General features: G+C 42.5%; 5 protein-coding genes, 1 long non-coding RNA gene and 7 other non-coding genes across 15 annotated transcripts; 3 read left to right on the forward strand and 10 right to left on the reverse strand.

Moving 5' to 3' along the window:
* Window positions 1-79: 79 nt before the first annotated feature.
* Window positions 80-2,643, reverse strand: ric3b (RIC3 acetylcholine receptor chaperone b). Its single transcript, XM_061283590.1, has 6 exons — window positions 2,215-2,643; window positions 1,497-1,735; window positions 1,282-1,360; window positions 1,119-1,212; window positions 910-1,046; window positions 80-792 (listed from the first exon to the last, which is right to left on the reverse strand). The coding sequence occupies exons 1-6, from the start codon at window positions 2,330-2,332 to the stop codon at window positions 359-361; spliced, it is 1,101 nt and encodes a 366-aa protein (XP_061139574.1). The 5' UTR covers window positions 2,333-2,643; the 3' UTR covers window positions 80-358.
* On the forward strand, window positions 1,616-19,550 carry LOC133157222 (uncharacterized). Its single transcript, XR_009714974.1, has 3 exons — window positions 1,616-1,743; window positions 9,878-9,974; window positions 17,113-19,550. It is a non-coding gene; the product is annotated as an uncharacterized LOC133157222 (long non-coding RNA).
* On the reverse strand, window positions 2,823-6,244 carry LOC133157220 (rhombotin-1-like). The gene is made up of 5 exons (XM_061283592.1): window positions 5,927-6,244; window positions 5,117-5,330; window positions 3,839-3,964; window positions 3,333-3,441; window positions 2,823-3,270 (listed from the first exon to the last, which is right to left on the reverse strand). Exons 1-4 carry the CDS (start codon window positions 6,228-6,230, stop codon window positions 3,336-3,338), a joined length of 750 nt encoding a protein of 249 aa, XP_061139576.1. The 5' UTR covers window positions 6,231-6,244; the 3' UTR covers window positions 2,823-3,270; window positions 3,333-3,335.
* rerglb (RERG/RAS-like b) lies at window positions 10,251-14,720 on the reverse strand. Its single transcript, XM_061283594.1, has 5 exons — window positions 14,577-14,720; window positions 13,890-13,946; window positions 13,690-13,763; window positions 12,529-12,680; window positions 10,251-11,894 (listed from the first exon to the last, which is right to left on the reverse strand). The coding sequence occupies exons 1-5, from the start codon at window positions 14,626-14,628 to the stop codon at window positions 11,606-11,608; spliced, it is 624 nt and encodes a 207-aa protein (XP_061139578.1). The 5' UTR covers window positions 14,629-14,720; the 3' UTR covers window positions 10,251-11,605.
* Window positions 10,383-10,454, reverse strand: trnaa-ugc (transfer RNA alanine (anticodon UGC)). Its single transcript has one exon. It is a non-coding gene; the product is annotated as a tRNA-Ala (tRNA).
* trnaa-ugc (transfer RNA alanine (anticodon UGC)) lies at window positions 10,540-10,611 on the reverse strand. The gene has a single exon. It is a non-coding gene; the product is annotated as a tRNA-Ala (tRNA).
* Window positions 10,698-10,769, reverse strand: trnaa-ugc (transfer RNA alanine (anticodon UGC)). Its single transcript has one exon. It is a non-coding gene; the product is annotated as a tRNA-Ala (tRNA).
* Window positions 10,850-10,921, reverse strand: trnaa-cgc (transfer RNA alanine (anticodon CGC)). Its single transcript has one exon. It is a non-coding gene; the product is annotated as a tRNA-Ala (tRNA).
* Window positions 11,000-11,071, reverse strand: trnaa-cgc (transfer RNA alanine (anticodon CGC)). Its single transcript has one exon. It is a non-coding gene; the product is annotated as a tRNA-Ala (tRNA).
* On the reverse strand, window positions 11,148-11,219 carry trnaa-cgc (transfer RNA alanine (anticodon CGC)). Its single transcript has one exon. It is a non-coding gene; the product is annotated as a tRNA-Ala (tRNA).
* On the reverse strand, window positions 11,988-12,059 carry trnaa-ugc (transfer RNA alanine (anticodon UGC)). Its single transcript has one exon. It is a non-coding gene; the product is annotated as a tRNA-Ala (tRNA).
* Window positions 19,551-19,727: 177 nt separating the features above from the next.
* rpl27a (ribosomal protein L27a) lies at window positions 19,728-21,241 on the forward strand. Its single transcript, XM_061283731.1, has 5 exons — window positions 19,728-19,807; window positions 20,344-20,407; window positions 20,485-20,560; window positions 20,819-20,993; window positions 21,068-21,241. Exons 1-5 carry the CDS (start codon window positions 19,805-19,807, stop codon window positions 21,194-21,196), a joined length of 447 nt encoding a protein of 148 aa, XP_061139715.1. The 5' UTR covers window positions 19,728-19,804; the 3' UTR covers window positions 21,197-21,241.
* A 602-nt stretch (window positions 21,242-21,843) lies between these two features.
* Window positions 21,844-24,001, forward strand: akip1 (A kinase (PRKA) interacting protein 1). 3 transcript variants are annotated; one of them, XM_061283728.1, is made up of 6 exons: window positions 21,844-21,968; window positions 22,571-22,740; window positions 22,942-23,016; window positions 23,090-23,209; window positions 23,535-23,574; window positions 23,715-24,001. In XM_061283728.1, the coding sequence occupies exons 2-6, from the start codon at window positions 22,588-22,590 to the stop codon at window positions 23,813-23,815; spliced, it is 489 nt and encodes a 162-aa protein (XP_061139712.1). In that variant the 5' UTR covers window positions 21,844-21,968; window positions 22,571-22,587; the 3' UTR covers window positions 23,816-24,001. The 3 variants fall into 3 exon arrangements, with proteins under 3 accessions (XP_061139712.1, XP_061139714.1, XP_061139713.1); XM_061283729.1 differs by lacking the exon at window positions 21,844-21,968 and adding an exon at window positions 21,975-22,291; XM_061283730.1 differs by lacking the exon at window positions 23,535-23,574.
* Window positions 24,002-24,368: the final 367 nt, after the last annotated feature.

A 24,368-nucleotide genomic window follows, 5' to 3' on the forward strand; every position in this document is an offset into this window, starting at 1 on the left:
TATTACAAAAACATATGGCATTAGCTCCTAGCTTGTAGTATCCTCGTTCCCACTAATAAATTCAAAATGAAACTTAAAATGTGGAGTTTAAATAGGGAATATTTATTGAAAGCTTGCACGCATTTTGAAAAAAGGTTGAATACTTGGTGCAGTTTTTGAAGCGCTCCCCATAAAAGGGGAAGAATTTCATAGTGGCCCAGAGATCCTTGGATTTTTCTGGACGCCGCCCTCTGAGAAAAAATTGGACACCACTTTGCATTTGCTATCAAGCAAAGTCCAAGGTTGTGAAATCCATGCAGAATTTTGGGCACATGCCTGTTAAGTTTCTCCTCAAGCAAAACATCGTCCAAGTGAGAAGTCACTGAGACTCCTTGCTTGTTTTTTTGTTCCGCCGTCTAACGGGACCGCCGCCGGGCAACGCGCTCGATTCCAGGCGGTCCATTTTCTCTCGCTCCATGACCGACGTCATCTTCAAGGTGAGTTCAAGCTCCTTCAGCACGCCTGCCAACTCTTCCTCAGGCACGCCCAGCTGGATCTCCTCTTCGTACTCACGTTCCCTCTGCTGCTCCTCACTCAGGTACACCTCCTCCAGCTCTGTATCCAGGTCCTCCTCACCTCCCGAACCGGCACCCGGTTCATTATCGGCTTGGTGTGTACCTGTAAAGCTCGCGGGATGGTTCTCTGCCCGGTCGCTGCTGTCACCTTCCCCGGCATGTGTCTGTGCTCCACAAGGAGAATGCTGACAGCAGCAGCGAGGATGCTCCCGCAAGTCATGAGGATCCCTGTCTTCAGCTGAGATGCAACACAACATATGGTAAGATTCATCAGTACAGCTGTTCCTAATATTTTGATATGCTTGAGTGGTCTTGGACAGACATGAAGTCTAATCACTTTGCTGAAGTCTTGTACCTTCTTCCCAGGGTCCCTGGTGGTTGTTGTTGGGCATTGCCACGCCCTCCACCAGGTGCCCCTCCTGCATCACGCGAGTTATTTCTGTCAGCTGCTGCAGGAGACTCTCCTGGTCCACATTCACTCCCTTACTAGCACTACAACATAGATACAAACATCTTTACTGTCTATCTCTGGCATGTCAGCACTGGTTTTCTATTCACAAGCACCTGTCAGAGCTTTGGTGCACGTTGGAAACTATATTTTCCATCACCATCTCCGTCTCCCTCAGCTTTTCCTGCAGCTGAACCAGCTCAAAGTCGGCTAAAGGGGAAATGACATGTTTGAGCTGTTTAATAATGTGGATGCTAGTTAGTGGGTATCATAACTCACTGATCTTTCTTTTGGTGTTCTCTGAGCGTGCCGAGGAGAATCTGCCCAATGGAGGCTGACTGCTCCCCTTGGATGTGATCTGACCACAAATGCAAACACATATCAGCGCCTCAAATAACTTCATATATGTTTTTTCTTTCAATTTAAAAAATCACTGTTCACATCATTTTTAACACAGCCTGGAAAAAGAGTGCATGCACTTTAAAATAATAGACCTTGAAGAGGATGTAGAGGATGTAAAGTAAAATCCCAAATCCATAGACAGGAATGATTTGTCCCGCTAGGTTGGATTTGGCCGCCGTTCCCAGCCCGCCTCCTGCTCCTGCACCTTTGACCCGGGTGGTGCCGCTCTCTGCCTTGTGGGCCCTGGACGAGGTGCCTGAACCCGCTGCCACCCTTTGGCCTCGTCCGTCTGAGACCGTGTGACGGTGCACCATAGGTGGGAACTGACCTCCTACACATGTAAGACCATTTGTTTATTATACACAGTCAAATTAACTTCAAAAATATAATTCTGAAATGTTTATTATATAAGTGACTGCAAAATCGTTGGGTTTTATTCTATGAAATGCTGACAAAATAAGTCCTAAATTCAAAGTACTGTACATACATTGATAATGAGACTTTTAATTTTAAACAAACATGTTAGAACAAAAGACAAGGACGAGTAACATCCTTACAGCCCCAAAAATGAAAGAGCCACATAAAAACACAAAAATGTAATGAACAAATACGTCGTAAGGTCAATAAAGCACTTAGGGGTGCTCCTGAAACCTTTGGCGCCCCCCCTGCTCCTCAGGGAGGAGAGTGTAACTACAAGGGGATTGAACCATCGCTACTTTTAACCTTCGTTAATAAATAAATAAATGGACAGCTATTTGAACACATACGTCGACATTTTAGCCGAGATAAAAAGTCCCATAAGCGACGCACCTTCACTACCGCTAGCATCCTTCCTCCCGCGAGACAACAGCATCCTGGGAAGCAGTAGGGCCACGCAAAGCACGAGGCAGGTGGCAAGCGTCACTTTCTGGAAGGTAGACATCGCCATGACGAACACAACCACGAAGTAGAACGTGAAGAAGGGAGTGCGGCGGTTCTTTCCCTTTCTTGTTGTGGTCAATGGTTCGATTGGATTTCCTATTGCGACCGGAAGTGAGCTGTTTGTTGCAATGTCTACATCTTGCCGCTAGATGACGCCAAAGTGCCGCCTCAGAATCCTAACGACCACGTCAACAGTATCCAAAGCCCTCACTGGACAATAATAAAAGTAATTGTAACAGAACAATAGTAATAATATAATCATTTTTTTTTTTTTGGGGGGGGGGGGTGAAATTGAAAAATAATGACATAAAAAGATGGCAGATTCAAAGTACTACCCAAGTTATCTTTTTTGTTTTTATGGTTTCATTTTACTTTATTATTTTGAAGATTAAATTAAATAAGTTTGAATGCAATATTATTCATTTATTTTATCTAAAACTTATAAAACATTCGGTTGCCAACTTAGTCCATAGTTGTTGTTTTTTAATGACGTTACATTTCAAGAATTATTCCTTTATTTTGCTTTAAGGAAAATTTCAGTTGTTAATTTAGTACACAAGTCTTTAATACATCATTCTTATTATTAGCTAAACTATGTTGATGGCGTTCATTGAGTTGAGATAAAAAACAACCAAATAAACACAGTTGAAAGCATCTTTGGTGGCAAGAGGAAAACGCTGAATGTCCTCAGTGTTTGTTTTGTTGCTCCTTGTGTGTGAGTTCAACATTAAATAAAGTTTTATTTTAAAAAACACACAAAGAGGAGGACTTGATAACTTGTCCACGCAGCACTCTTGTAGCTCGAGAGCCATTCTTTAAGTGCTTGCTCCTTTAGTTTGTTTTTAGTTTGCGTCCATGCGTTGACATCATCGCTTAGGACATGTTCCAAAAAGTTCAAAAACGAGCTGGAGAATGTCCAAAATGCTTTTCATTCATCCTCTTCACCTGAAATAAGCAACAGAAATGTGACCAGTTCAGAGCATGATGGAATAGAACGTTGTACGTACCTGTCACTGCGACAATCTCTCTGCCTCTCCATTAAGATGCGCGCCCTCGTAGTCCAGTTGGCACAGGATCATGTTGTTCTTCAGGAAGAACCGGTCGCCCACACAAAACCTGCATATGGGCATTTATTGATGAAGTCAAATTTATTGCAACCAGCTTCTGTTAAACTCCAGAAGCTGTGTCCCTGCCAATGCGCACATATTACACAGCACAGTCAGTGTTGACAACTTTTGAAACCTCTCTATTGACTATTAGTGATCGCAATTTTATTTCGCTGAAAATTAGATGAGTTATACATGATTAAAATGTAGCAAACTAACATAATAACCTTCTCCCCTCAGCAAAATACAGAATGATACTATCCCGAGCACCACTCCACAAATCTATGCTAGCATAGCAATGCTACTCAGTGGATTAATCATAAATGACATACAAGATCCAGATCCCAATTAGAATTCCCATAACTGTGCTTTGCCACGCTAATGGCTAACCAGCATGCTAATGTTACCTCTGGTGGCAGAGCTGGCAGGCGAAGCAATCCAAGTGGTAAACATTGTCGCGCGCCCTCATCACCATTTCGAAGGCGGGGATCAGCTTAGTGCAGGCGGCGCATTTCCCCGTCACGCCAAAGAGCCTGAACAGGAAAAACACCTTGAAGTTAGTCACATACTCAGTACCAGGCCTGGACTGGCCATCTGTCATACTATTGTTCCTCATCAAGAGAAAATAAAATCCCTTTTTAATGTGGACCTATTAAACTCTAAACCATAACTTGTTTATCTAACAAACTTTGAATTGCCATGGAGGACAGAAGTAGGTCATCATTATCAAATAGTACAGTTTCAAATTCTATTGTGGTGACTCATTAGTGGCGTCACCGCTGCTGCTTTTACACATGAAGATAAACACATATGAACCCCACATGTGATGATAATCTTCCATTTTGATGAGTCCCAGCAAGCGGCAGAAGGTCAACAAGCGAACGAACGAGTGAGGGTCCATTCTGGGGAACAAAAAAAAAAGAGCGGCGCCGACTGCCGTGTTCTCATCTAACGAGCATCAGGCACCTGGTGGGCTCTGTTCCCTCTGCCCCCTTTTTAACGAGGCTACGCGGCTCAATGCTAATTCTCCGCTAATGGCCCAATTAAAAGAAATCACATGGTTCTAATCCCGCTCTTCAAAGGGCTCCGGGCCGGGCCCATGACGAGAAAAGCAGGAGGCGACGGAGCCAATTTAACCGTCAAAAGGGGCTTTTTGCTGGGCTAAGTGCGGCGTGCGGCTAATGAGCGACTTAGCGGCCAGCAAATCCAGATGGAGTGCGCGCCAGGCCCGACAGCACATGAGCTCGGCGAATCAGGAGGTGTGCAGCTGACCGCTGAGCTCGTTATTTCCCCCAAAGAAGTCTCAGCGGAGTCGTCCGGGAAACAACCACCGTATCATAATAGATAGCGCTACACTTGCTATGATGATTAGCGATGCTTTTATGCCTCTCAAAGGAAGGTGTTGGTGGTCTTGGGACGTGCTGGGGATTTAAGAACTATTTTGTAGGTTCTGAAACAAGAAGGACATTTATGTTGTTGTTTTGGGCAGAATAATCTGCTGATACTTGGTTCATCTTCGGCATAAAGTATCTGGATGCTAGCATTGGGGTTTTCTTTAATCCATTTTCAAAACGTGCTTGTTGGTTTCATTTAGGACTGCTAAATTGTCCGTTGGTTAGAATTAAGGTTAGGCATCCCCTAGACCCCCCCCCAGTCCATTTCTTGTCTGTGGCTGGACATGGTACCTAAGGTAGTCCCGGCGACAGAGGATGAGGTTGGCTCGAGTGTAGAGGGTGGAGCCCACTCGGCCCAGGCGGCAGTCGCAGCAGGCGCACTTGAGACAGTCTTCGTGCCAATAGCAGTCCAGCGCCTGGAGCATGAAGCGGTCCCTGATTCTCCCGTTGCAGCCAGCACAGCCTCGAGCCTTCTCTCTGGACTGGAGGGACACCAGGGACACGCCTAGGCAACAGGAGAGATGAGAGACACTTGGGTTCACTGCAGGGAAAGTTTTGCTCCAGTGAGCAGATTGTTTTAGGTGGAGCTAGACACGTAGCTCTTCATTGATTGGTTGACACAGAATGGCTATCGTCCACTTTGTACCTTAATGGCAGATCAGGATTTCCTAAGTTTCAATATATTTCATTTGTGCTTCGGTGATTAGCATCACAAAAAAAGCCAAAGAAATCCTTTTCGAAACTGACTCTTTGCAGAGGTCTTGCAAGACATCGTGACTTGTGACACTGTTTTGAATTTTGTGAAAATACATTTCCATGAGGCAACTCTAATCATACATTTTATTTCATTCCTGATTTAAATTAAATATGAAATGCTGATTTATTGGAATTATTAACATTGTTATTTCTGGTGTCGTTATTGTAGAAGACAGACTTTTGTCTTCCAGGCATTACAGGGAGAAATATTACAGACATAACTCACGCATATATGTCTTAGGTATTCATTTATTCATTCATGAATAGAGTCGACTTCCCTGCAACTAATCCAGTGGCGACCGCACTCGACTTTAACAAAATGAGCACAAAAAGATAATCACTCACTGTCCTCCTTGTCCAGCAACATCCTTCTCTCCAAGCACCGCACCGTCTCCACTCTTGTGTCCCGGGAAGCAATCGATCCTCCCAAAAAAAAAAACTTTGTCAAGCGTGAAAGTAGCTTCAGTCTGAGGCAAAGTGGCACACGCCGTTTGTTTTTTTTACGGGGCAGACCACCAGTTCCCCTCCAGCCTCCTCCTCCTCCTCCTCCAAATGTTGCGTCCTCCAAATGTTGCGTCTTATCTGAGCTGATGTCAGTGCTCAAGCATTCCCACTTCATGTGCGGAGCTTGCCGCTTTGTGCAATGCATCCATCCTCCACCCCCTCTAGAACTTTACCTCTCTCTCTCCCCTTCTCTCGCTCGCTCACTCTAATTATATGAAGTCATTATGCTCAGCTCTGATAGTAACCCCCGCCACCCCCTCCCTGAATCAATTATTCAATACGCAGTCGCACACCAGGACTGCCGCGGCCTGAGGTGCTTTAGAATGAGCTTATTCAACTCCAAGGACAGCAATTATCTCCGGGGCGCTCTGGCATCAACGTCGCACTCCAAAGATGGTCAACTATCGGGCTACTAGAGGCACATATTTAGCATTACGCAAAAAAAGTCACTGGTGGAGTCGGAAGTGTGTGGCGCGTACCACCCGGGGGTGCGAGATTAACGACCGGTGTAATAGTCGTCACAAATTTGGGGCTTCGTGAATACCGTCCAGACCTTTTGCAACGCAGTGTCATCTGCTGGACGTGGTGCGACACTGCAGCCCTTCACATCAGATCCACATGACCTTATTAAATAAAGCAACTTAGATTCCCTAACAGCCTTGGGACTCGCAGGCGTACTTTGGATCGTTTTATTCATGAGTCAAGACTCTAAATAGGACAAAGTGGGCTGAGGTCATTACTTATCATTACCATTGAGCGCATTATTAGCCTTTGCAGATAGATTATCGGAACATGACAATGATTTTCACGTCGGACGAATGCCACGCAGCCTCTCGGCCGAGCTCATTAGACGCCGCGGCGTAAACAACATGGCCCCCGGATCAGGTCGCACTAATTAACCAGCACCATCGACCCACTGTACTCTCATTACGCGGCCTCTCATCTGATCGCATGTAGGCCGTCAAGGCGCTCAAGCATCGGCGCGCTAATTAATCAGCTGATGAGGTGCAAGCCGAGCTCCGTTTTTTCCCCCTCTCATCATCGTTTGCGGCCCACACGGGAGCTAATTAACTCCATTATTAATGCGCCTAATTAAATAGTTTCTCCTGGTAATCACCATGGCCATGACAAATGGTTGGCGCGTCATTATTTTGAACGCAAGCTTGAACGCTGAGTTGGCAAGAGTACCTAAAAAAAAATATTTTCGATTGTTTTGCTTTAGTATCATAATTGTGTGGACTGTATTGTTGAATGAGTGGAGAAGTTAAAGTCGGAAAAATAAATAGTCAAGTATAATATAGACACTACCTGGAATCTACCTCAGTACCATAACATGGCTTAACATGGCGGCCTTTTCGGAGACGCAGGGGCGCCATTAGGCTAATTGCGCTAAGAGCTGTCTGTGGCTGACATTAAAGGTGATCCGAGGTTAGCGCGCTAATTAGCAGCCAGTGGAAATAGAAAAAAGCTTTTTGGCCATCTGCTCGTGTCCCTTGTGTGGGGGGAAAACAAAGGGCAGAGACAAATATAGACGATGTTTGGTGAGCTCACCTCAAAGCAGCTGCCCGTCGTGCGAATACTACACCGCTGTTTTTGTCACACTATCAATCAATGTCATTTTAGTGGCGCCCCGCTTCATTCTCAGATTTCTGGAACACATTCTTCTGACAGAAAGTGAGAAGAAATCCTCTGACATGGCAAATTATCAAATTTGGCTGTCATGCTTGGCCAACAAAAACTAAAAATTCCTACAATGTATTATCACCCATTTTTCCAGTATACTGTATTGTTTCAAATTTTGAAACAATGTAAAAAAAAAAAGATGTTTGGTTTGGAAAGACTATTCAAATTATTCTAAAAGAGCAGCTTCAAAAAAACAAAATGGACGGGTTTTTTTGTGGGTCTACTTGCCTCCCAAATCTCATGATGCAAAGTGAAACTGGCTTTGGGAGGCTGAATTTTCCTAAAATTCTGCCATGTGCAATTGAAGAAATGATGAGTCATCAAATATTGCCGCCATTCTTCATCCACATGAAATAATGAAAACTCAAACGTTTTAATGCTTGAAATTTTGTGACAAGCCGACAAAATCTCCAATGGCAGATTTCTTGTTTGTCTTTTCTGTCACGGTTTCTCGAGACCTTTCATGACAATTGTCTACCGGGCATCAAGATTGAAATTTTCTCCAAAAACCAATATTTTGGACCGGATAGAGAAGAGACGCGGCAACAATCTTGATTTAGCCGCATCCATTTCGATAGAGATTACCGTCTTTTGGAAGTTATCCAATTTGCTGTCGGAGGCTGCAGAGTTGTGAGATTGGCGCGGCGGAGGATGTGCTCACCAGCTGTGAGATTAAGGGGAACTGATCGATGGCCCTCCTGATTGGTTGGCGCTGCGTCCCGCCAACCATCCAATCCCCCCGTGGTCGGCGGGCTTGTCCTCAGCGAAGCCAAAAGCAATTCTTCCTCCTCACGGGGGCCAAATAAGAGCACTGACCTGAAGCTTCAAGGCCACGCTTGGAGGCGCCGTCTCCATCTTGTCTGGAGGAAAAACATCACGCTGAAGGGGAAGAAACATGAAGGGACTTAAATTAGAAACACCAGCATAGTATTATGGTGAAAATAGGGGGAAAAGAGGTGATAGCTTTCCATTAAATGTGTGTGTGTTGTGTTTTTAATCACATCTTGGTTTGTGCAGCAGGCCGTCTCTGAAATTACATGTCAATCAAACGGCATGTGGGCGGATCTTTGATGGTTTTTTTCCCCTCAGAGACTTTATAAAGGATTTCTTTTCGGGGTAGAAAAGAAAATTTATGTATTTATAAATGTATGGCATGTTGTTTTGACATTTAGTATCTTTTTTTTTATTATTATTCTCTAACAATATTTATTTCATTGATTTATTATTAATTTAATTGTAAAAGATTTATAAATGACAAATACCTGATACCGATGTCTGTCTGACACTTTTCAATTCTGCTTAGAGGCCGTAAACAAAGCGTCAAAGAAACTTTTAAGCTAACCTCCATGATTGTGACGTCACTTACCCGTGACTGTGATGTGTTACACTTCCACAAAATCCATTTCACTCAAGACAGATTGTTCGTCTCTTTCTAGTCGTGTTATTAATCTCTTTATTCATCAGTTTTAAGTTTGAATCAAGTCGTGGAGCCAAAAAGCCGCTTGAAAATCTTTGCCGCCCTCTAGTGGCCAGACAGGTATCTTACAACTTGTGTTTGCATATAAAAAGTACTTATTAAAAAGACAACACTACAACTTTTGCTCTTGCATTACCACCCTGGTTTTAATGTTAACAAACTGTTTAAACTGTTGCTCCTTTTTCTTTTTAGTTTTACATGCTGTAAAAAGTAATTTGGCTAAAAATAATGGCTAGCTAGTAGATGACACCTATTTATTCAAAAGGGCACATCTCTGCTCTTAATCCAAGCAACAGAAAAGTCATTCAATTAATGACTGCAATGATAGTATGTCTAATTTTCCACCAGGTCTATTTTCGCTCCAGCTGACCTTTTAAAATGTGAATTACGCCTCGTGTTCCCTCTCCCTTCGAAGCAATAGATCTCATCTTTTCAAATTAGACTTGGCAAACTATAGTGAAGAAGTTTAAAGTCGGCCACTTATCTTGCCTTGGTCAAATGACATGTAAAGGATTGTTTTATCTTTTGGACTTTCGGATATATGTGTGATAAGGTCTATTAGACAAACGCGAATGGATCTAATGATCTCATGATTACATCGATAATCTACTTACACTTGCCATACTTTGCAGGTATGCTGGGGAAACAATGTAGCCAGCTTCCAATACTGAGACCAAGGCAAAATTGAGTAAGCTTGAAGAATGATGACCGAGGAAGTTGGCTTATTTGGTAAGTGTACAGTATTTGCTTGTTTACAACTGTTGAACTGTGAATTTAGCATTAGCATTAGCATAACCACCTGATTGACGACCGATGTTCATAAAAAAGAAATTTCCCCTTCTTAGAGTCAATATATAGTTTTTACCTTATTCCTCAACCCTTAGACTATTTCCTGGAATCTGTATCCTATTTTGAATATCAGACTTCAGGGTGCCTTTAGAATCTTCAGATGTTGGGGTGTCAGGAATTATTTCCTGGTGTTAAAAAACAACCAAAAAAACCAGATTATTCGTGAAATTTAATTAATATCAAAATTACATACACGTTTTTGAATCTGGGGCTGTTTTAAGATGAACACTTAACATTAAGATCAACTAGTAACTACAATAGCATTAACCTCCACTAGGGTATAAGAATTGGAGATGCTGGGGATCGAACCCAGGACCTCATACATGCAAAGCATGCGCTCTACCACTGAGCTACATCCCCTCTTTTATGAAAATATACACTCCGTGTGGATTTACGTCCACCAGGGTAAAGCCATTTTCAGTTGTATGTTTAACGATATAAGAACTGGAGATGCTGGGGATTGAACCCAGGACCTCATACATGCAAAGCATGCGCTCTACCACTGAGCTACATCCCCTCATTTAAGAACATGATATACACTGTGTGGATTTACGTCCACCAGGGTGAAGCCATTTTCAATTGTACATTTAACGATATAAGAATTGGAGATGCTGGGGCTTGAACCCAGGACCTCATACATGCAAAGCATGCGCTCTACCACTGAGCTACATCCCCTCTTCTGAGGCCATGATATACAGTCTGTGTGCATTTACTTCCTACAGCCATTTTCAAATACTGTTTAACAATATAAGAATTGGAGATGCTGGGGATTGAATCCAGGACCTCATACATGCGAAGCATGCGCTCTACCACTGAGCTACATCCCCTCTTCTGAGGCCATGATATACAGTCTGTGTGCATTTACGTCCTACAGCCATTTTCAAATACTGTAACAATATAAGAATTGGAGATGCTGGGGATTGAACCCAGGACCTCATACATGCGAAGCATGCGCTCTAACACTGAGCTACATCCCCTCTTCTGAGGTCATGATATACACTCTGGTTGCATTTACCTCCTACAGCCATTTTAAAATACTAACAATATAAGAATTGGAGATGCTGGGGATTGAACCCAGGACCTCATACATGCGAAGCATGCGCTCTACCACTGAGCTACATCCCCTCCCTGTACAATATGATACACATTCTAAGTGGATTGATCAGTGATCAGATGGGGATAAACTACAAATAGGTAAAGAAGTACTATCAATGGTGAAGTGAAATATGTTGGTGTTATTTGAGAATGTATACATAGTCGGAATAACCCGCCCAACCAATAGTTGAAACGGTTATCTGAAGACCTTTCCTGATGTCTTTCAACAAACGAAAGTTTGGACTGGTCACGAGTCACAAGACATTTGTTCACTCGTCAGTCACAGTTATCTGCCTTCTTAGGGACTTCAGTCCCTTCTCGATACTGGCCCCTGTTCTTATTTACAACATGGCAAAACAATTTAAAGTGTCATGCCATTTAATTTGGAAACTCTACACATGTTGGTGATCTCTTAGTTACACCGACTTCCTCCTCTTCCCAAACACATTGTTGATGAGCTTGGCCATGGATTTGGAGCCGCTGTAGCGACGACGTTCGGCGCGGTACTTCAGGTGCTCCATCACCTGCCTGATGAGCTGGGTGAAGAGGCCGGAGATGTCCTGGTAGCTCTCGGCCGCTGATACTTCCTGGAAGTGGCAGCGGTTCTCTTGCGCCAGGCAGCGGCCTTCGTCCTCGCGTACCTGTCGAGCGTGGCACAGGTCCTGCTTGTTGCCCAGCAGACAAACAGGGACACCTGGTGGCTCTCTGAAAAAGAAATGTGTGGAATTACAATTTTCCCAGAAGGCTATTCCGTTCTTTGGGGTATTGTGATATACAGTAATGGTTAAATGTTGAAAATGGAGATGCTGGGGATTGAACCCAGGACCTCATACATGCAAAGCATGCGCTCTACCACTGAGCTACATCCCCTTCTACGATGGCTATCTCCGAGATTATTCCGTGTCTTTGAGTTGATGTCCAGAGGGTCAGGAGACTTAAATTGTTTCTGAATATTCCAACAACATCCCAAGTCACCATCCTTAGAGCTTTGAGATTTGTTCCACAAGAAAATCAGCACATCAAGACTCAGTAAGGCTGGAAGAAGAGCATTGGCATTCCAACCATCTATCCTGGCATAAGGATCTGTGCACAGCTTCAAAGGAACTAGGACGGTGCTTATTCCTTAATGTTCTTTAAAGCTTTTCAGCACCCACTGTTGTTGTCTTCAAACCTTGCGGCAAGAAACCTGAATGTCTCTATTTTATTTTTTTTGCCATATGTCTAAACAAGAATCTTTTAGGTTTGAATGTCACATGTGAAGTTTGAAGGGTTCACCCATTTAGATGGAAGAAGAATTAAATTAGTTTTGGATATCAGAGTAGGGGAGAAGGGTTCTGACCCTTTGCATTGGTCTTGCTGGCGCGTCTCACGAATCTGCCGCAGGATGTTCTTGGCATCGAGGAAGGAATTGCGGTCACTGATGTTGTAGACCACCACAAAACCGTCTGCCCACGCCACCGGTTCCTCCAGTATGCACCTAGCCTCTGAGCGCTAACAGGGAACAGAAAGAAGATAATAGCTAAGCCCATGGGAAATTGTTTAACATTAAACATAATGTTCATCAAGTCCTGGAGTTGTTTTCCCCCCAACCTTCAGGGTGATATTCAAGAAGGTTCTGTCCTTGTACCAAGCAAACTGTGAAATTCCTCCAACTTTATTGACTTCACGGTGTCTTTGTGCTCCAAAGGATGGGACAATGTTCCCGGATCCTGAGGCCATTCCAATAAAATGTGTTTTTTTTTTTGTGTGTGAGTTATGTGTCTCCTGTCTTCCAAGAGGCAGCGAGCACATGGCCTTAGGATACTCGTGTGGATCGCTTCGGATTCCGTGCTTGATGAAATTTTGGATGTATAAGGTCTGCTTATGTGAAACGTAGCAAATATGGATTTCCATCCAAGCTGGAAGCATTTTACAATATGTTCAATCTTCTCATTGGAAAACTACTTGGCAGGGTTTTTACCCAATTTCAGGAATTATGTTCTGGTTGAGGTTTGGCTTCTAACACGTAAAACATCTAGTGGTGGAATATTCCGTTTCATTTCCTGTTTACATTGGAAAATGAATTTGTTATTGTTGCTAAGTCCGTTCTGGGCAGACAGATGCGCTGTAAGCCTTTGAAGTGACAACGGGAAATTAGGCGGAAAAAGAGGCTAAGCTAACATTGCATATGGAACATAGAGTACAAAAAAGGGATGCTAAGCTAACATAGCACATAGATGGCTGAGCAAAAGGTCAACCACCGCTACGATGAAGACAGAAGCAGATGTGTGTGTGGTTTGCCTTTGAGGTGACACCAGGAAATCAGGCAAAACAAAGATACGCTAGTACGCTAACATAGCATACGGAGCAAAAAGTATCAAACAAGTATCCTAAGCTAAGTGGCAGAGCAAAAAGTAATGATGGAGACAAAAGCAGACGGGTTATGGTGACACAATATAATAAGGCAAAACCAGATGCTAAATTATGACAGCATAAAAATGGAGACGCTAGGTTAACATACCTGCGAGCAGGGATCAAAGACCTCCAGATTCAGCTGCCTACCGTCGATGGACAGCCTTTTTCGATAAAGAGAATCTGCAGTGACACAAAAAAGGCAACGCATACAGGATAGTACGAAAGATCAGTCAAAATATCAATATGGCATTTTTTAAAAACAAGTTTGGCTTCTTTGCTTTATTCGTCAAACTTTTGTCAACTCACTGGTGTCGGAGGCATATTCTCCGATGAAACGTCTGGTCAGGAAGCGCACGAGGACAGCTGGACAAAGTGAAGAAAAAGAACATGAAAGAGGCGACTGGAAGGCCTGTCAGCTTTTTTTGCTTGTGGGCCAACTTTGCAGCTTTGCAGAGCATCGCTTTCAATTAGTAGCTCAAGTGCTGAGCTATGTCCGAGCTCCTCTGTGGACACAACTTGAGGCACACCTGCACCATCTAATGAGTTGTTCTTTCGATAATCCCTTTCAACATATTAAAAATGTTGACCCTCTCGTGTTGCTCAACCATTATTTTAGTTTACTGTGTAACAATATCATCTGTAACATAGTTATAAATACTCTAAAATAAAAGTAGCCAACATCCAAGAAATAAATAATGTAAAGTAAATAAAATATAAAATGACAAAAAAAAAGCAAAAGTGGTACATATTAAATAAATATTCCACTATAAGAAAAAAGAGTAGATTGTAAAATAAATGGGTAAAACTAGATTTAATTAGTACAAAATAAATACGTAATTTAAAATAAATGAAAATAAGAAATACCAGAAATTATGACAAAATAAAAGTAACACGCATACAATACATTTCCATCTTTTAGTTTATAAAGTGGCATATTTCAATTCATTTTCATATCAAATAGCAAATGAAAACTTCCTTAGGACAGAAGCGTACCTGATTTTCCAGCCCCCGGACTTCCCAGCAGGGCCAACTTGATGTCGTTCATGCTTGCTCTTCTGCGCTGGTTTGATTTCTTTTAACTTAAGGCAGGTCTCAAAACAGAAGGGAGGCAAGGGGAGGGAAAACAAGCGCTCTCCTCCCCTCTGCGTTCCCTCTCTCTCTCTCCCCTCTTTTGTCCCGGCATCTGTTTTCCTCGCTTGTGTCCTTTCCCGCACTGGTGGAAAACAGTCAGGAGACGTCTTGTACCCTAATTGTTCTTGTTCCACTCAATTTAACCAAACCAGTCCATCTGGGTGAATCCCAGGGCTTTTACTTTGGCTAATTCCCACAAGGAGAATCCAGTTTCAGAAACCAGTTTCACAGATTGACACAAAGTTGATTGAATATCACAATTGTTGGTTCGAACTAGTCTGTGACGAGTGAATTTGAAATGATACCCAAACAAAATTAGGTCAAGTATATTAAATAGACATGGATTCGCAGTAAATTGATCAATAACCTTTTGGTTGACCTCAGAGAATCATCAATTTTCTCAAACATTTGTATCCTAGTGAAAAAGAATGTTTTTTCCAAAAAAACATACATGTGCGCCATTGCCATCTAGTGGTCTGGCATGCACATTACAGCTTTTTTTAGTTGCGTTTTGCAAATGAGAAAACAATGACCTGATTTAGAACGTGGATTTTCATATAGAGTCTGGAGATCCAGTCTGTTTTCCTCCAGGTTATGACTTTCTCCTCGATCCAGACTTCATAAAACTCACTTCCAAGGAAAGTCAGTTTTATTGAAATAATAAAACAATTGATTGAATTTTCTTACGGTGACACGACAAGGAAAAAATGTGGATGACTTTTTCACCGCAACTGTTCGAGCTCGGCACGCCAGGCTCACGTCGTAAAAGTGCGATGGGAGCATCCGACACACACCGCATGAGAGTTCCCGACAAGTGGCACGCGTGGCCTCTAAATCGTAACGTTTGACTCTTTTCCAAGTTCGCTTTTATTGGTACTTATGCCTCTTTGCATGTTTTTCAATTACAGAGTCAATCAAGCGAACGTCATTCGCCTTTTTTGGGCGTTCTCTCTGTTCCTGTTTATCGAACGCTACAGCGGCCTTCGCACGCCCTCGTCAAAAGTTGAAATCAATACGTCCAACGTGTTTATGGCATGTTCGCTTCATTCAGCAGTGTTTAGAAATCACATATACGCTCGCACGAGGCGAGCTAATTAAGCCCAGAGAGTTTTTGGGTAAGAATGAGGGCCACACGGAAAAGAAAAAGATTGAAGTTGTCGATTTTGTGTGGTTACGTAACTTTTACAGCCAGGAATCTGTCCAGCAACTTTTGTGTTTATTCTACTCAAAGGGTTAATCTGCCATGTGTGACCCCGAGACCAGAACAAAATATGCCATATATGTATTCAAAAAATCAACTCTTTCATACTCGACAATACTCCAACCAAGTTTGAAGAAAATTCCGACGGGCTTAACCATTCAAATCAACGCGGTCCTTTCTTGGATACGGATCAGTTGAGATTTGCGAGCAAAAAAAAAAAAGCACCTGAAGTTATCCCCAAATTTGGGCTCACGGGGAATTATTGATGTTTTATTTGTGCATTTTTATTTGAGCTTCCTGGCTTTGTTGCAGCACAAGTCTGCTATTATTAATTTTAAACTGGCGGACAGACAGATGAAGCATCCAAGTAAAACTTCCCATACTTATCCCGTCTCATAACGTTGCTTCTTAGGGAGGAAATGAGAAGGAGTGACCTCGAATGACACACGAGGGAGGAGAGCAAACCTCCTCGTAAACATCACATGAAGCTCGGCTTCAGTCATTGGCTGCCTTTTGATGTCCCAACAGAGAACGTCCCTGGTCAGGAAGAAACCTGACTGAGATGTTTACTGCACGGAATAAGGCCCTCGAGTCGAGATAAAAAAAAGAATTTTATGCTCAGTTTCTTCAAAAGTGTCTGAATGTCCTCCACGAGAACCTTAAAAGCCCCTCACTCACTCCCCCTTCATCATCTTGGTCTCTGATCTGAGAGCCAGTGTTTACACATTTGTCTTATCAGCACACTTTCTCCACCGGAATGTCTTTTCATGGCTTTTTTTGTGACAAATGATCATACGTCCGTGTAAGTTGTTTGAAAAGTTAGCGAATGGAAGAAAAGGAAGTTGTTAAAAAAAAGGCAGACTAAATGATGCTAAGAAAATGTACAATATTCACACTGAATTACATTACGATGCTTTACGCCATAGTACATTACGGTACGACAACCTGAAATATGCTAAGCTAGTATGCTAACATATACGTTACGTTGAATTACGCTGTAATTTGCGAAAAGATTCATTGCTGTACGCTGTGTTAAGCTACTACTATTTGCTAAGTTACGAAAAAGTAAAACGTTACAAACAATACAAATCAAATAGAAGCAAAATTCAAAAGTTATAAACGCTATACTTTTATTGCTCATCCATCTTGCTAACATCTCGTCCTTCTTCCTTCCTCTTCCTCACGCCGCCACCGCAGGCGAACCCGCTCCATCCTGTCCTGGTTGGCCGACGGGAAGGTCCTGTCGGGGAAGATCTCCCTCAGTTTGCTCAGGAAAAACACCTCCAGGTTTCGACCGGCCCGGGCCACCTCCGAGTCGGGCTGCGGGCAAGCCGGAGCAGAACAGTGAGGTCAGAGATCCTCTTTCATTTATGTGACTTCAACATCACACCGCTAATGAGGCCCTAATTACTTGACTTTTAAAGCTCTTGTGCTCCACGAGTCTAATGAGAACTGAAATGTGTCCTCAAAGTCCCTTCCTCATTTGCCCTCCTGGTCTTACATCAAATATGAGATTTACACTAAGAACAATACTTTACGACTCACATAGTTAAAAGTCGCGCAGTTCTTGAGCATGAGCAGGACGTCGTGGACAAAGAGTTCTGGCATGAAGTAGTGCAGAGTGTTGCTCTTGTCCAGCTTCTTGCGGATCAGCGACAAATCCACAGGTCTCTTTATAACCTGGTAGTAGTTCCTCGCCTGAAGCACATCCAAAGAACCAATTGAATGTCAGGAAAAAAGATGGCGGCTGGGTTTTAAGGTGACCGACCTGACGACTGACAGGCTCGTGGAAAGGAGCGCTTAGCGGGTGAACGTACAGCAGTAATGTCAACTTCTCACATCTCTGTAGATGAGAAAATAAATGCTTAGGTAACGCCTCCAAATGCAATATCATACGTTACGTTATTGTTATACCCTCTGGTCACGGTGGGACAGAGCGTAGGGAACGTTGACTCCTTCGCGGCAGAAGTTGTCAACTGGGTCGTGGTCAGTCCTGCACAAAGTACACGTCCAGTCACCCCTACAGGAAAGTAAAACCTCACTTTAGACATCATTTTAGCATATTTAGCATCAATTAGCATTTTGAACAGTAGGTAAAGTCCTTACTCGTCTACTTTAGCTCTTAATCTACTCTGGTTACTGTCTTGCTATCAATTAGCATAGCAACTGTTAGCACTTAATAGTTGTTAATATTTTAACATCAATTCTCATTCTCAATATTAGCTAACGACGTACGTTGGGAAGCTAAGCAGTGAAGGAAGGTGACAGGCCAGGTGGTAAACTTTGGGGCAAAGGTCGCAGCACAGAAGATCTCCTCCGTTCAAACACACAGCGCAGAAGTCTTCGCTGTCCATCTCCTCGCTCTCGTCTTGGACCGTTTCCGGGGTTGGCTCGACACATTTGAACTCTTGTATCTGATCTTCCGGTTCCAGATCAAGCACCATGATCAGCTCCCGGTCAGGATCCAGGTAAAAGATATCTGGGTCAGATTTACTGGAATGAACCAGAATGTATGGTGGGTCCGCTTTTGGAAAGCTGTCGGGATGAAGTGGTTCCATACAGGATGTTCTCGTGATGTCATCCTGCCAGAGGTTGAAGTTAAGAGTCATTGATGGGCAAATCAAAAATAAGTCTCTAAGTGTTACTCGCTTCGATGACAGATCATGATCAAGTCATGTGACTCAAGTCCCCCACCTCAGTCTCTTGGATATCCAGGATGTCAGATGCAATTTCATTGACTTCATTCTGAAAAGAAAATCATCATGAACAATTTTTTTTCCTGGCATGAATCATCCTTGTTGTGTTTATTATTCTTCATTTTTGCACCCGCCAAGAACAATCCAAGCATTCCTCTGAGAGCTCGGCTCGGTTTTGGCACGGCAGTCGCACCGCAGACACCAATGGCTGCAGGTTCAGTCGTTCCAATCGCACAACAGCTTTGCGGGAATTATTCAGAACGCTTTTGACCTCCGGCCGGATCCTGCAAGAACAGCCAGACAATGTAAGATGAGGAGCAATTGTTTTCTTGTAATGGGGCAAAGAGTTGCACTGCCCCTCCCCACAGAGGATTCAATTGCTACTCTGTATTAATTACTAGGCGATATGTTATAGCCCAGTTGGTCCTGTTTTGTACATTCAAATTCCTGCTTTTTCTGAAATGAAAAAAATCTGTGTGGGTTACCTTATTTTGTGAAGTAAAGTCTTTGTCAAATGTTTTTCACAAGACGAGGAAGTTCCATCAGTTTTTTTTTTTTCCATGGTGAGTAGCTGCCAGAAGGAAAAACATCAATTAAATTGATAATCTACTCACACTCTTACCTGGTTAAAATTGTGAGACTCTGCTGTTTTTCCAGTCTGAAGAAGAGATGACAGTGAGAGGAATTATGTTGTTTGAAGTCAAGTGTCATGCGGGAGAAAAACAGAAGAGTTTGATTGGACAAAAGGTGAAATCCCCACAAGTAGATGTCTCCTGCTAATGATGCCTTCACTTACTCTCCGGGGCTTTCCGTGCTCACAAACAACACCCGAGGTGAGTGTACATTTACTGCTTCAAACCTTGATGGACTCTTGTGGCAAAGCCCATCCATCTTCTATAATACTCATAGATTGTGATAGTCGATTATTACGCAATTGAAATAAACAACAAAATTATGATATTTGGTATAAGAAATTAAATAACGAAATATTTTTTGTATTTATATTTATTTCGAGGACTTTCATGGCACTGGATTTAAAAAATGACTGGCTCTTAAATTGGGTGATCATTAAAAGTGATATTTTCTAAACCAACCGCTGGAGGTCGCTGTCGTTTATTTACTACTGAGTGCCAAATCTCACAGAAAATCGCGTGGTTTCAAAATCCCGTTCCTCTCTCGATCAACCTCCAAAGATGGTAGGTGCTATCGTGTACATCCTTGTGCTCGAAAATCCACATTAATCTATTCCCATCCTTCGTTGGAACTATTCACACGTAGTATCCGATGAATACAAATAATACACGAATATGACCCTTTGTAATAGTGCTAACATTTTTCGGGAAAGTGTGATTAATTCTCCAATATGTTGTCGGTTCACTCTGAGAGCTGCTGGGCCTTCTCTGGCCGAACGCTGAAGTCAATTTAATTTAATCCCTTTTTATTTTTATCGTTGCGTGTGTAGCCCTTAAGTTTAAAAGTTATAGTGGATAAAAGCCACAAAAAATAGTATTTATCATGCTCGCTGAATGCAGTACCGGCGTTAGCGTTAGCCACTTAGCATAGTTGGTGCGAGAACTAGAGGTAAATAAATGATTTTTGCATCAGCCTTTTATGATCTTAAAACAGCTAGCAACATCGTACTACCTTGTTTTTACACGTGTTGTTAAGCAAATTATGTGGTATGTCATGTGAGCGAGCATGTTGATGTAAATTTCTGGTTATCTTTTAACAGCCTACAAAAAAGTCCAAGACTAGGAAGCTTCGTGGGCATGTGAGCCACGGACACGGTCGCGTTGGTAAGAATCTTGTCTTAATATCCTAATGAGATGGTGTGTTTACGAATTTGATCCATTTTTGTGGTGTCCTTCCACAGGCAAGCACCGAAAGCATCCTGGAGGTCGTGGTAATGCTGGTGGCATGCATCACCACAGGATCAACTTTGATAAATAGTGAGTAATGTCTAGAAATTGGCATTTTAAAGATAACTGGACTTTCACTTTAAATCGATAAAGCAGTGATGTGATGCGTTTTAGTACTAGATCACTTAACATTGTAGAAGAAATGGCAGCTCTTGCAGCTTCTCGCATTTTGGTATGTCACAAAATTGTGACACCCAAGTTCAGTTGTGTGTTGTGTCTAAGGGACTTTGTGTGACATCAGAAACCTTGGTGTCAAATGCGTTCTAATCAATGACTGTATGCCCTCAGCCACCCTGGGTACTTCGGCAAGGTGGGTATGAGACATTACCATTTGAAGAGGAACACCACCTACTGCCCCACCATCAACCTGGACAAGCTGTGGACGCTGGTGAGTGAGCAGGTCAGGCTCACCCACAGCAAAAAGCTCGACGGCCCAGCTCCCGTCATTGACGCCGTGCGCGCGGTGAGTTACGCCTCACGATGCCTATAGTGTGTTTTTTTCCGTTTAGGATTTTAAAACCTTTTTTTAATATCCAGGGTTACTACAAAATTCTGGGCAAAGGCAAGCTGCCCAAGCAGCCCGTCATCGTCAAGGCCAAGTTCTTCAGTCGACGGGCTGAAGAGAAGATCAAGGCGGTGGGAGGCGCTTGCGTGCTGATGGCATAAATGCTTCGTCATTGTTTTGAAAAAATAAACTGTACAAATACACAAGTGATGGTAGACTTTTTTTGTGTTAACTACCACCTCAAATTGGATTTTCTCTGTTTCAACAAATGAGTCAATGTTTTCAAAAAAATAATTAAGACCTTGAACTCCAAAGTGTTCCAGTTGTGTCAAAATTTTATTTGAATTTTTCTAAGATGATTTTGGTAATTATTGCTGCTAGCTGTGATCATGACGTTGGAAAAATGTAACATTTCTGATTGTGGCACAGTGGTCATATAGTCGTAATTCGCTCAAAATATATTGAGGTGTAATTTGTCAACAGAACCTTATTAAGAGAAATTTCCAAGCATACTGTACATAAGGTGCATTTTATGCATTACAAAATGACACAATGTTTCTAGAATTAAAAAAAATCGGGCCAAAGTAAAATGGTTATTGTCATTAAGATTTCATACAGTAACACCTGAAATGGTCTCAGAATGCGTTTGATGCTTACCTCCTACACATCCTTCACATATAAAGAATAAACATTTATGATCATCCGATTAAAAGTGATAAACGTTTCGAAAAGATATTAATACATGACTAAAATGCATAGAATTGCCCTGTCCAATATGGCGGAGAAGTTGACGCAGGGTTGCGCACGCACGTGATCTGTTTTCATTTCCGGAAGGCGGGGCTTATAAATGGAAGTCTTGTCCGCGTTCTTGTCCTCTTCTGCTGTTGTGGGAAGTGTAACTTGGGAAGCTCAAGGTGACGCGTCAAAGCTAAGGTATTCTCTAGTCCAATGTTTGACACATGCTGACGTTTTAGGTCGCTCCATTTTTACGCAGCCGCAATTGCCTAATCGCATGATCTCGCGCGAGACTTCCTGACGGCGCGCTAATATAGCAAACGAATCACATCATTTCTACTTACAAACTTCTAGCTATGCTTCTACTAAAGTTCCGCGATTTGTCAAACCAGTGAGGGTAACAAACAAGTTTACGGAGATAAAAAAAAAAAACAAGGTCGGGGCTAACAAGCTTCCCATGCATGTGGAATGAAATATTTGATAACTTTTAGAGTTGACATTTTCTCGTCATTTTTCGGTGGGTAAGTAAAAAAAACATTTTATACATGATTATTACCGTTTCTTATGTATTTTTAAATTATTATATATTTTTTTCTTAATTGATGCTGTAAACTCAATTCCTTTGATTATCATCAAAGGATTATTTTATTTTCATTTGATTTAAACAAAGGACAGTGCTCTGAGACTTGATTGTCTCCAAAGTAGTGAATAAGTCCTCCATTGATATTACAAACATAATACTCATTCTCATAATGTCAAAAATGAAAAGTGACCATGTTTGGGCTGTTTCCTACTCCTAGCTGAGCCTGTCGTTATCATGGGAACGCTAGCCGGGCTTGAGTATTCTCTGCAAAAGTCTGCCCGCCTGGGACTGGAGCTCCTGGAACGGGCCTCCAGGCGTAAGGTCAACTGGAGCAAGCCGCCGCCCACCTACACATCTATGGCAGAGATCGACAAGGACCTCCACAAAGTGAGCCCTGCTGACCGTATCAAACCTTTACACCATTGCTGTTCCATGAGACAGGGCCATAGTACTTCACAACCTATAAAAATGCAGATTACTACTTTCCCATCAGCCATTGTTCAATAGAGCCTCTGGTTGAAAGTCTAGGAACAAAACAGGAAGAAGTATCGTAGTTAGACTGAAATCATGTATTTTTTTTGTTTACAGAAAACACTGGCGGAGCTGCAGGAGGCCTTTGCCAGCATCGTTAAGTTCATGGCGGAGACCCACATTCAATGCAAAGTCAGAAACCTAATCATCTCCACACACTCCAAAGATAGTCTTCATTAGACTTAAGTGTGTTTGTGACTTGCAGAGGTTCTACGACTCCGTGGGGTGCGCTCAAGGCTCCATCATAGAGAAGGAACATGTGCCTCGTTTCCATGACCACATCAGGCCGACCAGAAATGAGTACCCATCTCAATACAGGGGACATGTGAGTACAACATCGTTTAGCATAATATGGGTACTGCAGCTTCTGAAGCATTCAAGGATTTTGCAAAATAAATTATTACCCCCCCCTTCAATATTCCAATTGTGATTGAATATACTATACATTTATTTAAATGCCCTCATCCCATGTTTTAACAAACACAAGCAATAAATGATATGACAACATCTTATGTATTGTACTAAAATAAAACCAAATTAACCATGAAAAAAAAAATAAAGATAGTTGATCTACTTCACTTGGAGGTGCTAAATAACAAAACACTTGGACTTGCTGTCTTATAACCATTAAAATCAAGTTTTATTTATAGTACTCCACATCGCTTTGGAGAGACCACCAAAGAAGTTCTGGTGAGGAGGAAATTCTCTTGTCAAAACAGTGTAATCTTTAGAAGATATCACCAACTTTGTGATAGCCATTAGGCGTGTGTTTAGTTTACCAAAAGAAAGGCACCTCCTTTAGTATCTGAACTTTCTCTCCTGTTCTTCAGGGCCAGAATCAAGATGCAAAGGACAACTTGTACGTGGAAGTGGCTCTGGAATCCAACCAGGCCGGCACACAGCAACAAACAAAAATGGTTGCCCACGGTGATGAGGATACCTTCAGCATCACATTTAACCACTGAGCCAAACCAAACCTGTGTGTGTGCTTGTGTGTGTGTGACATCAACCTAAACATTTATTTTTTTATGTCAAATATCTATTTTTGTAGCCTGTATATTTTCATCAACATGAAATGACAATGAAGCCTCACAATAAAGTTTTTTAAATTATGAAATCGTAATTTTGTCTTTGTTGGAACTGACAGTCATGAGCGACGTCAACGATGTTTGGCGTTCAGAAAATGGTCCGAATTGGGAAATTCTGACTTCCCACCCTCCTTGAATGCAGCATTGGTTAGCCGTGGTGCGTTCAGGTGCTCTCAAAGTCGGTCAGAAGTTAGCCGTGGTGCGTTCAGGTGCTCTCAAAGTCGGTCAGACTGCATTGCCCACACTGCCCTTCTGTTTTCCCACACGGCATTGTTTTCAACACGGACGCCCAACTCGTCTGGCACGACGCTCGAGTCGGTAATCGTTAGCAGGAGGAAGCCGCGCGCACCGATTCTGACGATGACCGTCCCTCGCGTGTTCGAGCTATGGCGTTCT

The sequence above is a fragment of the Syngnathus typhle genome, linkage group LG7, assembly GCF_033458585.1.
Source record: "Syngnathus typhle isolate RoL2023-S1 ecotype Sweden linkage group LG7, RoL_Styp_1.0, whole genome shotgun sequence".
Taxonomy (NCBI): Eukaryota; Metazoa; Chordata; class Actinopteri; order Syngnathiformes; family Syngnathidae; genus Syngnathus; species Syngnathus typhle.